General features: G+C 46.0%; 1 protein-coding gene across 1 annotated transcript in view; it reads left to right on the top strand.

The window, feature by feature from the left end:
• SCN4A (sodium voltage-gated channel alpha subunit 4) overlaps positions 1-6,896 on the top strand; it is a 123,691-nt gene extending 116,795 nt beyond the window's left edge. Inside the window, exons 23-26 of the mRNA XM_056863972.1 lie at positions 41-178; positions 727-831; positions 2,657-2,927; positions 5,620-6,896. Of these exons, the coding sequence (XP_056719950.1) occupies positions 41-178; positions 727-831; positions 2,657-2,927; positions 5,620-6,896 (1,791 nt within the window). The remainder of the gene's footprint in view (positions 1-40; positions 179-726; positions 832-2,656; positions 2,928-5,619) is intronic.
• Positions 6,897-16,769: the final 9,873 nt, after the last annotated feature.

Raw genomic sequence — 16,769 nt, 5'->3', positions numbered from 1 at the left:
GAGAGAAAGTGTCTTCTCAACCTCTGCTCTGCCTTCCCAGGTGGAACAACAGCCCAAGTATGAAGTAAACCTCTACATGTATCTCTATTTTGTCATCTTCATCATCTTTGGTGCGTTCTTCACCCTCAATCTGTTTATCGGTGTCATTATCGACAATTTCAACCAGCAGAAGAAAAAGATAAGTGTCTCTCGGCTGCCACCGTGGGAGTCACCCCCCACCTGCTAAGACCAGAGGGGGTGGCATCTTCCCATAGCATGTATTGCCTTGGGGACATAAGGTCAGAGTAGGGCCTGGTCTCTGCACTGGAGCAGGCGACGCAAGAGAGATCTGTTGAGCATGTGCAGAATAGAGGGCCTGAGGGTCAAGGCTCCCGCCTGCCTGGGAAACAACACTTGCTGACTTTAAAGTTGTGCCTCCCACCCCCACCCCTCCAGCCAGTGCCTGCACAGTGGTAAGGGAAGTGTGTTCAGCACATGCTCAGAAGCATTCTTCTTTACTATCACTGGACATATCCCAGGACTCGAGGTATGGAAATTAAAAGACAGTGCCCATGGCTCAAATTAAGCCTTGAAGGCCGGGAGGGAGGGCAGGATATAAGTCCAATAAATAAATAAGGATGTGAGTGCCAGTCAACGAGGAGACGGTTCTGGAATCCTTACATGGATCTTGGGTATCACTATGTGAAGAGTTCCTCCCAGGTCTAATAAGAGCCATTCCCTTTTTACTTTGGAGGAAAGGACATCTTCATGACAGAGGAACAAAAGAAATACTACAACGCCATGAAGAAGCTGGGCTCGAAAAAGCCGGTGAAGCCCATTCCTAGGCCCCAGGTATGCCCTTTGGAGGTGAAAGAGGGGGGGGGGAATACTTGGTAGGGACGCCAGCCTCCAGGTGGGACCTGGGAATCGCCCAAACTCACAGCTCATTTCCATAATACAGATGTCAGTTCCCTTGGAGAAAATAGATGCTTTGGAGGGTGAGCTCTATGGCATTCTACCCCACTTTTCAAAGTGAAAGCTGGGTATTCAGAGAATCTGGCACACATATTGGGAAAACATTACATTGATATAACAATATTATAGTTCTGAGTTGTTGTTTTTAATGAAAAAGTCCTGGTGGCCCAGAGGAGGCGGGTGGCCATTATTGGGGAACTGGAGACAGGGAAACCTCAGGGCATCTGCCATGTGGAAGCCCAACTGATTCTGCACCAGCAGTGGGGAAACCACAAAATCCTATCCCTGCATGGAAAGTGCCTCTGTGTCCAGTGTGCGCTGAAGGACGTGTCTCAGTTATATGCAAGGGGGCTGTCAAATCTTTAATCATGAGTAATTTCTGTTTGCAAAGTGGTGGCATTATTGATATACGGAAATCGTGTTTCAAGAATGCTATGCAAGCAATCAAAGGCTGTGTGTATGAAGGGTGGTGGGCTAGAATTGGAACTGCATCTGTTGTCCCCAACCCTCACTTTCACATAGGGTTGGCAACTCCAGGCAGGAAAATTCCTAGAGTTGGGGGTCAGCTTGGGGAGGGTGGCATTTGGGAAGGGGAGGGACTGCAGAGGGGTACAATGTGTGGTGTAGTGCCAGCGTGTTGTAGTGGTTAAGAGCGGTGGTTTGGAGCGGTGGAGTCTGCTCTGGAGAACCAGGTTTGATTCCCCACTCCACATGAGTGGCGGAGGCTAATCTGGTGAACTGGATTTGTTTCCCCAGTCCTACACACGAAACCAGCTGGGTGACCTTGGCCAAGTCACAGCTCTGTTAGAGCTCTCTCATCCTCACCTACCTCACAGGGTGTCTTCTTCTTCTTCTACATTGAAAATGGGTCTGGCCTTAGGGTTGCCAGGTCACTTGGATTGGTGGACAATTGCCAGGTCCCCCCTCTCCTCCAGTGGGAGGTTTTTGGGGTGGAGCTGAGGCGGGGATTGTGTGTGCACAGTGGCATGTGACACGATTACGTCACTTACGAGCTGCTTTACCACTCAAACCAAAGCAGACTGTCACAATGTGGCGCTTCCGGGTGTATGGAAATCCTTGGTCCTCCCTCTAGCTAGCAGACGTAGAACAAGGCGACTTCCACATGGGGATATCTCCCTGGATGGAACCTAGCACACCCCTTAGGGGACCTGCCACACAACGTGTGTCCAACTCCCCAGGCTTCCCCCTCAACTGAGCAAAGGAAAAACTTCCTTTCTCCGGCAGGTTGGCCAAAGGCAGAACCACCATTTGGTCACATGGTCTGCAGGGTGGACTGTATGGCATTGTAACCTGCTGAGGTCCCTCCTTTCCTGAAACCTCACCCGCCCCAGGTTCCACCCTCAAATTGCCAGGAATTTCCCAGCTCAGACTTGGCAACCCTATGTGGCTCCGATTTAGCAAAATAGGCAGCTTGGAAATCTGAAAACAGGTTTTTCTGTGCCTCGTCTAGTGGGTCCCTAGCACAGCAACTATCTGGCTGTTGATAGTCATACTCTATTTGTCTCAATTCTGGGAGGCTTTTCTCCTGTAAGACTTCCTTTTTCAGCCTTTCAGGTTGTTTATGGGTTTTTCTCCTTTTTCCCCCCTTCTCTGTTCTTCCCTTGTTTGTCTTTATCTCTGTGTCTTGTGCCATACTTGTGTTTCTCTCATTCACCCACCTGTACCTTCCACATTATTAAAGAACAAATTTCAAGGGATGATCTTTGACTTTGTGACCCAGCAAGCCTTTGATATAGTCATCATGATCCTCATTTGTCTTAACATGGTGACGATGATGGTGGAAACAGACAACCAGAGCCAAACCAAAATAAAAATTTTATTCCAAGTCAACATGGTTTTCATCGTGATCTTCACAGCTGAGTGCTTTCTCAAGATGGTCGCCCTGAGGTACTACTTCTTCACCATTGGATGGAACATCTTCGATTTTGTTGTGGTCATTCTCTCCATCATAGGTGAGGGAAAAAATGAGGATATGTTTCTAAAATCCAACTGTAGGCACCCTCTCTGGGACCAGGACACATACCTGTGTACAAGGACAACACCGAGAGGGGATATGATAACGAGCATGCTGGTCCTGCCCTGCTCATGACCAAGCACACAGGGCCCCAACGCCTCCCTTGCACATTTGCCTGAATTTGCACATTCGGCCTCCATCCACCTCTGTAATCAGGATGGAGAGCTTTGATGGGAGAGATGGAAGTGCTTGGTGTAAAATTAAACCATAGATACAGTGGACATTTCAAAAACCTTGTTGGATGAGGAAAGTCATTGGAAAGTCACCCTGAGTATGAGCTATATAAGAAAGACAGAGAAGGATGTATTTGGAGTGGTGTTGTTTTGTATACCAAAGAAGTCACAGAGGCCAGTAAGCTAAAATAAAAATGTAAGAGGAATAAACTACTTCACAGAGTCGCTATGGGTGGAGATACAGAGCCTGGATGATAACTAAATACTAGGGACATACTCCCCCTCCCATCTAACCAGAATTCTGTGGGAGATCTTGAAATGGAGAAAGAAATAAGAGGGGCTGACAGAGCAGGAAATGTTGTAATAATAATTCATTTCAACTACCCTCTCCTTGGTTGGATAAATGCATGCTTGGGCCATGACAAACAAGATGACATTTCTGGATGCTGTAAATGGCTTTGCCTTGGAACAATCAGTCATGGAACCAACAATAGGGAGGTGACCCTGGACTTGGTCTGAAGTGCTGTTGAAGGGCCATGATAATACTAAGTCCAGCATTGAGGTAAATGGCCATGTTTCAGAAGAGGAAACTTCCAAAACAATGAAGGGTTTAGTCAAAGGGAAATTGAGAGGAGAGTCAAGGGGGTAAAATAAGCAATATGTAAAGCTTAGATAGAATATATCTTATCTAAAATTCATAATTATTCCAACCTTTTGAAGACTTTTCTTCTTGGCCAGACATAATGCCTTACTTCTCAATGAATTAATGACAGATTCTAAGACAGTCCAATCGATCAGAGAGTTTGTCTATGTGGAAAGGCAGACAGAAACACCCATTTTTTATATACAATTGTGATTTATATTCTTCTTTAAGATTGTCGTCTATCACTCCATTGATTTCATACTTTCCTGTTTGTTCTCACAATTATCATTTAATGTATCTGCTGTCTGGTAAAGATAAGGCTGTTATTTTATCTACAGTTTATTACTTAATTCACCGAAAGTTATAACCAATTTGTGCCTAGATGCTCATCTGCATACAGGCGCTCTTTTTGCACTGGAACTGGAAGTAATATAAATTTAATGGCCAAACTAGATGACACCGTGTTCTGGAGTCTGCCATGTGGACATGGCACCATTTTATAGCTTTTTAGTCAGCCATTTAAGCTCTCGAAAATGGCTTGGGTAGGATTGCCAGATTTGAGTTGGGAAATACCAAGCTTCCGTGACCTACGCTTTCACGGGGATTTCATCCGGGCTGAGCGTAGGGGAGATGGAAGAATCAGGTTAATAGAGGAACGGGAAGTCCTGGGATTTGTGAGTGCTGGCAGTGAGGTCATCTCTAATGGACGGAAAACTGATGCATAACTCCAAGGAACAACCAAGACAGACCGGGGGCAAACATGAGTGAAAAGTACCCATGTATAAACAACCATAGAGAAAAAGGTCTGACTGTGGGAGAATCAGTGTAGATTATACAAAGGAAAGCCTTTCCTCACCAACCTTGTGGAGCCTTCAGATAGTGCTAATAAGCATATAGATAAGGGTGAGCTTTTGACAAAGAAGCTTTTGACAAAAGCCCTCACCAAATGGAATAGGGGGCTGTCCCTGAAAAGCCAGCCCAGGATAAGCTAAAACACCATCCTGAAGTTTAGTAAGAAGGGTGGGAAGACAGGTTTGCAGATGAATCCAGATTATTCAGGATGGTAAAAATCAGTGCACATTATGAAGAGCCCCAAAAAGATCTCTCCAAACTGTGGGTGGCTGACAATAAGGCAAATGAGGCTCAGATAAAGTTAGGATAAACTTTGGGACAAAAAAAAATCCTAACTTTACATGGGGTCAGAATTGGCAATGACTGACCAGAATCCCCTGCTGTTGCCCCTGCAGCTTATATTTTCACAGGTATGCAGCCTCTGAACATGGAAGTTCCATTTTGCCATCATGGTTAATAGCCACTGTTCCTCCATGAACTGAGAATCATTGAAACCACATAATCACTCTTTCCTTCAAATCTCTCTCCTTCCAATACAGTGTATATTCAGAATAACCCTGATGCCCCCCGAGTCTTCCCAATCCACCGAGTTCCAAAAATGCCCACTTGTATCTCTAGGCCCATCTACTATGAGACACTCCAGCTCCTTCGTCTTGGCTTGGGAGCTTCTCATCTTGCTATACCTGTTCATTGCATTTGTTTCTGAGTGTTATTTGTATTCCCTTTCCCCCCTATGACTCTTCAGTTGTCATTTCCTTCTGTGCATCCCACATGATCCTGGAAGCGCAGAATGATCTGTCTAGCACTAGAGTTCTCTCCCCTTGTGCCCATCTGCTCTGTTCTGTTTACCAGACGCGGGCTTGCATGCCCTGCATCCCTTTGTCCTCCCCTAGAGAGGCAAACCCATCGGGTCACTTTCTCACCTGGGGGAGAATAATAACTTCTTTCTCCTTGCCTTTCAGGACTTGTTCTCTCAGACATCATTGAGAAGTACTTTGTGTCCCCCACGCTCTTCAGGGTCATTCGCTTGGCTAGAATTGGGCGTGTTCTCCGGCTGATCAAGGGGGCGAAGGGCATCCGGACCCTCCTCTTTGCCCTGATGATGTCCCTGCCGGCCCTCTTTAATATCGGCCTGCTTCTTTTCCTGGTCATGTTCATCTATTCCATTTTTGGGATGTCCAATTTTGCCTATGTGAAGAAGGAATCCGGAATTGACGACATGTTCAACTTTGAGACTTTTGGCAACAGCATCATCTGCCTCTTCATGATCACCACCTCAGCCGGCTGGGATGGCTTATTGAACCCCATCTTGAACAGGGGGCCCCCAGACTGCGATCCTCACCTAGAACACCCTGGCAGTTCGGTCAGGGGTGACTGTGGCAACACCACCATCGGCATTGCCTTCTTCTGCAGCTACATCATCATCTCCTTCTTGATAGTGGTCAACATGTATATTGCCATCATCCTGGAGAACTTCAACGTAGCCACAGAAGAGAGCAGTGAGCCGCTATGTGAAGATGACTTTGAAATGTTCTATGAAACTTGGGAGAAGTTTGACCCCGATGCCACACAGTTCATTGAGTACAGCATCCTCTCTGACTTTGCAGATACCTTGCAAGAGCCGCTGCGAATTGCTAAACCGAACAAGATCAAGTTGGTCACTTTAGACTTGCCCATGGTTCCTGGGGATAAGATCCATTGTTTGGACATCCTCTTTGCCCTTACCAAAGAAGTATTGGGGGACTCTGGGGAAATGGATGCCCTGAAGGAGTCCATGGAGGAGAAATTTATGGCTGCCAATCCCTCCAAAGTTTCCTATGAACCCATCACTACAACACTGAAAAGGAAGCATGAGGAAGTGTGTGCCATCAAAATCCAACGGGCGTTCCGACGACATCTCTTAAAGCGATCAGTGAAACAGGCCTCTTATCTGTATCGGCACAGCCAAGATGAGGCCACGCTGGCAGAAGGCGCCCCAGAGAAAGAAGGGCTGATTGCAGATAATATGAATTTAATGTACGGGCCTTTGGCAACTCAGGCGGAAACTGAAGCGTCATCAGAATCAGCCCCACCTCTCAGCCTTGGGTTAGTTGCTGATCCAAAGACTGACCCCAGTGCAAAGAAGGATGATCCCGGGGAAGGGAAAGAGGATGATCCCGGGGAAGGGAAAGAGGATGATCCCAGCAAAACAAAAGAGAGAGAGGCCACCAAACGTGGTGTCAAAGAGTCATTTGTATAAAGCAGAGTGTTCTTGGCTGACAATCACTCGCTGCGTGACCCTGAAAGACTTCTCTTGCGTCTGTGTCTCTCACACAAGGACCATTCCATACCTTGTGTCTGAGTGAGCTAACCACCTGCTCAGATTTCAGGTACTCAGTTCAATATCTCAACTTTGGAAGGCGAGCCACTTCTGGATTCTAATTTTTCAAAGATACCACAATGTGCCAAGATATTTTTTTTCCTTAGGAGGTAAATGTGAATGACCCCTATTGCTGTGACATCTAATGTAGTATGTTCCAAGGATGGTTCCCATGCCAGTTTTCCCTACTGGAAATAAATGTTGAAGGTGGAGTGATGTGGGGGTGGGGAGAGGGGAGGGATGGCAGGAGATGGAAGCCTTCCCCATTTCAGCGCAGCCAGCTTGGGGTCGCGTGGGCTGGACTGGCAGGCCACCTTGGAGGAGCTGAATGAGAGCTGTGTATACTCGCTGCTAAAAAATGTAATTCTGCATTAAGAAGAGTTTGATTCTACAGCCCATGGCTGTATATTTTATGTAATTCATTCTGCTTGTTGTAAGAGAAGAAAAGAGCTTCTCAGAGCACCACACCCTTACTTTGGTATCTTTGGGAATCCTGCTCAGCACATGTAGAAGGACATACAAGGCTTTTGAGATCTGATCAGACTATCAGGCATCCTTAAGGACAAGAAATTTGCTGCATTAGAAATGAAAGTAACGCCTGGAAGGAGGCTGAATCCTGTGCCCATCCAGTTGCTTGAGCTTTGTGGTGCAATCGCAGTTGTGAAAATGTGGAATATACACTTAACCAGTTGTATGTGTCAGGCCCATGAAATGTTCAGACTGGGTGAAAGCTGGCATCTTGAGCTGTTGTCTCCTCCTCTTCCTCAAATGCATGTCTTAAAGTCATTAGCAATGAAAATTGCTTTCTGTACTGGTTCTAGCGCTTTCCAGCTGAGTTCCTAAAATTATTTTTATTTTGTTTGTTATTATTTCCTAATAACAAACAGTAACCACTTTGGGCTAGAGATTCTTTCCAGTCTGTGAAGGCAAGGAGTGGAATAATATTGAAATAACAGTTCCGTTTTGTGAACAAAAATCTGCAATGTCTTATGAACCCAGCCTTTTCTCTTTGAGCACTTGAAAGGAATTCAAAGTGCAAATAAGTCTTAACTATTTATTGTATGCATAGTTTCTTTACAAAGAAAAAAAGAGCAAGATCTGTTCTCAGGGCTTTACTGTCAGCTTTGGAACTTCTCTGACTTGATTTTCAACTCCACAAGAAACTAAGATTGTGGGTTGTGCTTTTTCTGTGATTGCTACGTTGCTCTTTTCCTTTTTAGGGCACATCTGGACAGCTGGAGTTCAGGCTTCTAGACAGGCTGCATTCTGACCCCTACAGTCCAGAAAAGTGAAGTCTTTTGCCTTTCCCCCTGCTGGTCTCCCTGCCAGTCTATACATGGGTATGAATTTGGAGTGTGCACAATCCCGATGGGTTGTTCTGGAGCCCTGAGAGCTGCAGTCTCCTGGAACACCTCTCTGCTGTAGGGATGCCAGCAGCCTCCAGGTGGGACCTGGGGATCCCGCAAAATTACAGCTCATGTCCAGACTACAGAGATCAGTTCCCCTGGAGAAAATAGATGCTTTGAAGGGTGGACTCTGGCATTTAATGTTTTAATTTGATATTTGTACTGTAATTGTATTGTAAATTATTGTTGGAAGCCGCCCTGAGCCTGGCTTGGCTGGGGGAAGGTGGGGTATAAATGGAATAAAATAAATGAAGTGTACCCCACTGAGTTCCTTGTCCACCCCAGGCTCCATCCCCAAATCTCCAGGAGTATAGCTATTTGAAGATGCAATTTCCCCAGAACAGGAAGTCTGCATTTTTTGTGTGAGAAAACTTTTATTCTTCTTCCACTAGCATATTTTTATATACTTTTTGCACATATTCTGGAAATGGTTGCCTCCCCATGCCTACAGAAAGCCTGATAATTTCTACTCCATTGATCTCACACTTTCTAGTATGTTCACATGATTATCATTTAATATATTTGCTCTCAGGTAAAGATAAGGCTGTTACCCTATCCGTAGCTCATTATTTAACAGCTGCCTTGAAGATTGTAGCCAAAGCTATAATCAACTTACATCTAAATACTCATTTGCATACAGGTGCTCATTTTGCACTGGATCTGGAACTGGAATTTCCACTCTAAAATGAATTAAGGATTTCTGAGCAATTTCACCAGAACCAGCAAATATCTGAGGGCACCACTAGGAACCCAAATTTTGATGAACTGAGCCCCTTCCTGAAATAATGAGCGGGTGGGTATAGACATACATCTTTAGAGCTGGAAACACACTGAGCCCATTTGGGTTGGATGAACAGACCTTCAAGCTCAGGGAAAACCAGTTGTGAGTTTCGAGCAGAAACCTGTGGCCGAATGGCTGGTCCTTGGAACGCCACAAAGCCTCCTCTGCTCTTCTCCACAGCAGGGTTTCCCGTTTTAAAAACCTGATTTTTATTAATAATAAGGCATCAAGCAACCCCTCACTAAAACACACTTGCAAGTTGTTTGATAAGTGTTTTTTTTTTTTTTAAGTAGCCTGTTGAAGCATTGAGAGATGAGCGTAGAGGAAGAGGAAGTCAGGTGATCAATTTGGAGGCAGACACGCTGTTTGTGCAGCAACGATGGGAGGCAGGCCACACTCACTCTGCCAAACAGAAAAAAATGCACCAACTCCACACGCACACCAAGTTTTGTGCAAAGCTTGGAGCATATGAGGAACTCTGACAGGATTCCCTTACAAGATAGTGCATTTATTACTCCACTGATGGATGGGGGTCCCTCCCCAACACACACAGCTGGTTTGTGTGCTCCCAGCTTAGCAAATCAGCTTGCAGGAAACTTTCTGCACACGGACGGCATGGACAGGATCAGGGCGCCTGTTCATGTTGCTGGGCCATCCTCAGGTTCTGAATATAGGTTTTGGATGGTGATCCCTTCCAAAACCCTCACACCCAACCTTACAAGAATCTGTGTGGTGTGGTGTTGTTTTTAAAATAGATTTTTAAAAAGTTTTAATTTTTATTTGTGCAAGCGAATCCCAGGTAGGAGAATGTTCTGGAGAACTCTTTTTGCCCCAGATTCACTTCAGTAATAATCAGAAATCACATGTGTCCTTGTCCGAACTGATTCTATGCTGCATATGCCTTGGGGGTGGGGGAATGCCGCTTCTGCTGTTTTGTTCGTTGTTCCCATCAAGTTCATCTTTCTCCCTGCTAAAGGTGATTTCTGACAATCCCCCCCCAGCAGCAAGCATTTAATTCTTTCGGGGGGGGGGGGCTTTTCAGGGGGTGTTTTGGGGGTGTTAGCCACTGCTCTCTTGTTGGGGACGCTTTTCCTTGCAAGTGGAGGGATTGGGGGCTTTCCAGTGGTCAGTTGGTGCCCCTCAGTCTTCAGCATCTGCCCGGCAAGGCTCCATCCAGGAGGTGTGTTACTTGAGACACCGTGTCCAGCTGCGTTTACATGTGAGCAGCTGTGGAAAAAGGACTCTGCTATGTATAAATCTGCCTCCATTGTTTGTACATATGTAACATTCTGTGATGAGAAAAGGCTTCATTCTGTAAGTTCATGTGATGTTTTCTTTGTACATTTCTTAAAATAAACTCTGTAAATGAGCAATTGTTACTTGGTTCTTGTAGGTTATCCGGGCTGTGTAACCGTGGTCTTGGGATTTTCTTTCCTGACGTTTCGCCAGCAGCTGTGGCAGGCATCTTCAGAGGAGTCACGCTGAAGGTCAGTGTCTCTCAGTGTCAAGGGTGTAGGAAGAGTAATATATAGTCAGAAAGGGGTTGGGTTTGAGCTGAGTCATTGTCCTGCAAAAAGTATCAAAGGTAATGTGCTAACCATTGTCCGGTAAGTATCCAGATAATGTGCTAATGAGGGTGTGGTATGTTAATATGGAACCATTGTATCCTAAAGTGATCTGTTAATGTGTGAAATCCAAGGCTAATCCGCATGGCTATTGTGGACTGTAGTCTTTGTTAGTCTGGAGGTTTTCAGGACAGGAAGCCAAGCTTTATTCATTCTTAAACTCTTCTGTTAAAGTTGTACTGATGTTTATGAATTCCAATGGCTTCTCTGTGCAATCTGACAAAATAGTTGGTAGAATTGTCCAGTCTTTCAGTGTCTTGGAATAAGACCCTGTTTCTCCATCCTATCAGTGACTGCTAGCAAACGGCCATTCCAAGAATGAAATCAGAAGGGCCATTAAACCAAACAAAAAACAGAAAACTCAGGAAAAACAGTCTCCCATAGGAAAGGTATTCTTGCCATTTATTAAAGGAGTCACTGATAGGATGGAGAAACTTTTGAAAAAACATAACCTAAAAACAGTGTTTAAACCCACCAAGAAAATACAACAGATGCTACGATCAGCAAAAGACAAAAGAGACCCCCTCACCTCTACAGGAGTATATTGTATACCTTGCAGTTGTGGACAAGTTTACATCGGGACCACAAAACGCAGCATACAAACAAGGATAAAAGAACATGAAAGATACTGCAGACTTGGCCAACCCGAGAAATCAGCAGTGGCTGAACATGGACTGACACAAACAGGACACAGGGTCTTATTCCAAGACACTGAAAGACTGGACAATGCTACCAACTATTTTGTCAGATTGCACAGAGAAGCCATTGAAATTCATAAACATCAGCACATCTTTAACAGAAAAGAAGAGAGTTTAAGAATGAATAAGGCTTGGCTTCCTGTCCTGAAAATTTCCAGACTAACAAAGACTACAGTCCACAATAGCCATGCGGATTAGCTTTGGATTTCCCACATTAACAGATCACTTTAGGGTACAATGGTTCCATATTAACATACCACACCCTCATTAGCACATTATCTGGATACTTACAGGACAATGGTCAGCACATTACCTTTGATACTTTTTGCAGGACAATGATTCAGCTCAAACCCAACCCCTTTCTGACTATAGATTACTCTTCCTACACACTTGACACAGAGACAGTGTCCTTCAGTGTGACTCCTCTGAAGATGCCGGCCACAGCTGCTGGCGAAACATCAGGAAAGAAAATCCCAAGACCACGGTCACACAGCCCGGATAACCTACAAGAACCAATGAACTCTCACCGTGAAAGCCTTCGACAATATTTTGAGCAATTGTTACATTCAGAACTATATGCCTCTTTTGTTACTAGTCATTTCCTTTACTGAGCTTGCGTTCCCCTCCCCCCTCCCCCTCTTGGTGCTTCATTCCTAAGACGAGAAGTGTGTTTGTGTGTAAAGTGCCCTCAAGTCGCAGACAACTTATGGCAACAACCTTATACTAGCCAGGGCTGACCCTGCTTGGCTTCGGAGATCTAGCAATATCAGGCTAACCTGGGCCATCCAGGTCAGGGCAAGAAGAGAAGTACTGGGGCTTAAACCTGCCTGGAAGATGTGTCTTCTGACATGACAGGCTTCCCCCCCACCCCAAGTAGGGTAACAGCCAATATGGTGTAGTAGTTTGAGAGGCAGCCAGAGACTGTGGGGCCTTGTGGGTCAGAGTCACTCTCAGCCTAACCTCCCTCACAGGGTTGTGGAGGGGGGTGGAGATAGAGAGAACTATGTACCACAACCTGAGCTCTTCTGAGGAAGGATGCGGTAAAAATAGGGTTGCCATCCTCCAGGTAGGACCAATTGCAACTCATCTCCAGACTACAGAGATGAGTTCCTCTGGAGAAAACGGATGCTTTGGAGGGTGGACTCTATGGCATTGTACCCCACTGAGGTCTCTGTCCTCCCCAGGTTCTTTCCCCAAATCGCCAGGAGTTTTCCAACCTGCATCTGGCAACCCTACCCCTCACCATCCCCTGCCAGTGGCCGGGGGGGTGGGGTGCTGGCAACCCTAAGTTAACAAGTGATAATGTTTTGTTATAGTTGGAGATGAGACCTTAGTGTCTGCACACACTTGGATCAATAATTCCTTTTTTATTTTCATGTTTTAAGGAAAGGAAATTCACTTTTCTGTATTACTTTGTTACACATTCTGTCCTGAGTCCAGAGTTCAAGATATCAGCTCCCGCTTAGTTTAAGTCCTGCATTCTACACATGCTCAGAGACCTTTTTATTATGCCACAAGTGTTTCTGATGCAAATGGAAGCCCTTCTGGAGAGTGCCTGCTCAGCGCATGAATGCTGAGAAGGAAAGGGGTGGAAGGGTGTGGTGCTAACAGGGGGCTTTGCTTTTGCTTCATTCCTACATGTGTCTGTTGTGCCTAGGGTTGCCAACCTCCAGGTGGTGGCTGGAGATCTGCTATTACAACTGATCTCCAGCCAATAGAGATCAGTTCCCCTGGAGAAAAGGGCTGCTTTGGCAATTGGACTCTATGGCATTGAAGTCCCTCCCCTCCACAAACCCCACTCTCCTCAGACTCCACCCCAAAAATCTCCAGGTATTTCCCAACCTGGAGCTGGCAACCCTAGTTGCGCCCGCCTTCCAGTCTGCAGTGCTTTGGCCTCTGCCCTTAAACTCACCTGTGCCAAATCGCCAGTCATTTCCTACTGCTCTTCCTCCAATACTGGCCCCAAAAATGGCCGTGCTCAGAAAGCGAATATAGCTAACAAAAACTAAAACTGCAGTCATCTTGCAGAAGGCCTGACAAAAAAAATTAGGAAGCCAAGGTTGTATCGAGTGAGTGGGTTTTTCATCCTATAATGACTAGGGGAGGAGATCCTGGATCAGGCTCCTCACAGAGGTTTTTAATTTGCCAGTTTAACAAGCTTTTTACTGTAAGCTATACCATCCACACTAGTTATCAATGTATCATCCACAGCAATTGTTGTGTTATGTATAAGCTATGTTATTTTGAACTTTGGGAATCACAACAATTACACATAGAAGAAGAGTTGATTTTTATATGCCGACTTTCTCTACCACTTAAGGGAGACTCAAACCGGCTCACAACCACCTTCCCTTCTCCTCCCCACAACAGACACCTTGTGAGGTAGGTGGGCCTGAGAGAGCTCTAAGAGAACTGTGACTAGCCCAAGGTCTCCCAGCTGGCTTCATGTGGAAGAGTGGAGAAACCAATCCAGTTCACCAGATTAGCGTCTGCCACTCATGAGGAGTGGGGAATCAAACCTGGTTCTCCAGATTAGAGTCCACCGCTCCAAACCACCGTTCTCAACCACTACACCACGCTGGTTCCCATAGCCATATCATTAAGGATAAGATTGTTATTACTTTATATTTGTTACTCTGGAATTTTGGCACTTACAACAATTGCTGTGGATGGTATAGCTTACAGTAAAAAGACTGTTAAACTGGCAGGTTAATCGCCTTACAGATGCCTCTTCATTACACGGTGATTGTGCATTGCCATTACGTATGGTTTTCTCCAACTGTGTAACTCCCTTTGCATGCTAGCATCCTCATAAAGGTTTGGCAGGGGACAAGACCCATCCCTGTCTGACCAAGCCTGCTAGCCAAAACAGTACACCCCTCTTTCAGAGCCCAACCCTGACAACTCTGGGCACTGGCTATTGATGTGATACTACTGGAATTTTTTTCAAGCGGTTTGAGAGCTCTTTAAATGTAGATCAGATTTGTTTTAATTCCTACCTCCCCCTGCCCTGGCCAGATCAGGCCTTTTGGTAAATAAATCCATGATGTTCTGTTTTTCCACTTGCGAGAACGGTTTGTTCCTGTAGCACATTCATTTCATATGTATGGGCTTCTCCTGGTGGAACATTAGTCCCAGGCAGTGGGCACAAGAGGAAGAGATCTGTATTTGATCCAGTGCCATCTTTGTTTGTTGGCACAAAACACTAGTGTGAAACCCAATTATTTGATTGACTAGTAATGGGTGATGAAAGGACTCACCTGAGAGCATGTCAAACTGCCCCCATGGCAGGTTGCCTTGATTAGCAATGTATGTGTGGGGTCTGCCTTGCCAACGACAAAATTCCTTCGGCATAATCCTGTTTGTGGCGGAGTCTGCCTCTCAAACTCAGCATGGTGTAGTGGTTAAGAGTGGTGGGACTCTAATCTAGAGAACCAGGTTTGATTCCCTGCTCCTCCACATGAAGCCTACTGGATGACCTTGGGCTAGACGCAGTTCTCTCTGAACTCTCTCAGCCTTACCTGCCTCACCAGGTGTCTGTTGTGGGGAAGGGCAGGACGTTGTAAGCTGGTTCGATTCTCCTTTTAAAAGGAGGAGAAAATTGGCATATAGAAACCAACTCTTCTTTGTCGTCTTCTTCCAAAGAACTCCCAAAGGGACCACCTAGAAAGCAGAGAGAATTACACTATTTGAATAGCCTGAAGATGTGCCCATGGGGGTGGGGGGTGTTGTGTAGATCTTCTGTTTGGTGTGATAGATTTGCCGCAGAAAGCACAAAGTCTGCTAAAACAATGTGCAAAGGGACATTTTTAAGCTGGGGAAGTCGCTACTACAGGATGTGGTGACTGCCACAAACTTAAACGGGGTTAGGAAAAGATTAGACAGAGTTATGGAGGGACAGGTCTGTAAATGGCTCAGGACTGTGAACCTCCATTTTCAGAGGCAGTGTAAAGGCTGTCCTGGGTGCAGACACCATGGGGCCTTCCTGCCTTGCTCATGAACTTCCTGTAGGATTGTCAACCTCCAGGTGGTGGCTGGAGATCTCCTGCTATTAAACTGATCTCCAGGCAATAGAAATCAGTACCCCTGGAGAAAATGGCTGCTTTGGCAATTGGACTCTATGACATTGAAGTCCCTCCCCTCTCCAAATTCCACCCTCCTCTGACTCCACCTCCAAAATCTCCAGGTATTTCCCAACCTGGAGCTGGCAACCCTAACTTCCTGTGGCATATGGCTGACTACTTGGGAAGATATCAGACTAGATGCTTCCTTCATCTGATCCAGCAGTTTATGTTCATACGGCCACTCCAAAAATGGCTCCTTGTATGTGGCTAGCTGACGTGCTTACACTAGTGTGGTGTAGTGGTTAAGAGCGGTGGTTGGGAGCAGTGGACTCTAATCTGGAGAACTGGGTTTGATTCCCCACTCCTCCACATGGGCGACGGACTCTAATCTGGTGAAGCGGGTTGGTTTCCCCACTCCTACACATGAAGCCAGCTGAATGACCTTGGGCTAGTCACAGTTCTCTTAGAGCTCTCTCAGCCTCACCTACCTCTCAGGGTGTCTCTTGTGGGGAGGGGGAGGGAAGGTGATTGTAAGCCGGTTTGAGTCTCCCTTAAGTGGTAGAGAAAGTCAGCCTATAAAAACCAACACTACTTCTTCAATGCTAAATCCAGTTTTCAGCACATGTGGGCCATATTTGTGGCATCCTTGCTGACCTAATGTTTGTAGGCTGGATTTCAAAAGCACTTTTCCTAAGAAAGGCTACTATGTTTGAACACGTTTTTATTCCCCCTCTCTCAAAGTCCTAGAAGTTAGTTAGGGTAGAGAAGAGACCATCCTGATTATCTCCTTGTTCCCTGAAAAACTCTTCTGCCTTTAACAACAGCATGCCAACCAGCCGTCTTGACAGAGGCAGTTTCCCCTACACGGCTGCGGAAAACTGTTGCATCTGAGCTTCTGGTACAGCTATTGAGGGGACAGAGGACCACCCAGGAACAAAGGTGTAACGCCTCCCCACATAACCTACCAGCCACCACGTGCCCAGCCCAGCACACATTGGTCCTGCCCGTCAAACCAGTCGCCCGTGGCACCCCAGCCTCATGATGCCTTGCACCCGGTTCAAGGCCAAGCTCCCAAGGGGCTGCCTCCGCACAGCTGCATTTACATAGGCAGGAAAAGGAACCTCAGCGGGGCCGGGGGGGCTTAACATTTTCCGTTTTTTAGGCTGAGAGAGGGCTGGT

Source organism: Euleptes europaea, chromosome 18 (assembly GCF_029931775.1).
Source record: "Euleptes europaea isolate rEulEur1 chromosome 18, rEulEur1.hap1, whole genome shotgun sequence".
Taxonomy (NCBI): Eukaryota; Metazoa; Chordata; class Lepidosauria; order Squamata; family Sphaerodactylidae; genus Euleptes; species Euleptes europaea.
This window is presented reverse-complemented; position numbering and strand designations above follow the sequence as displayed.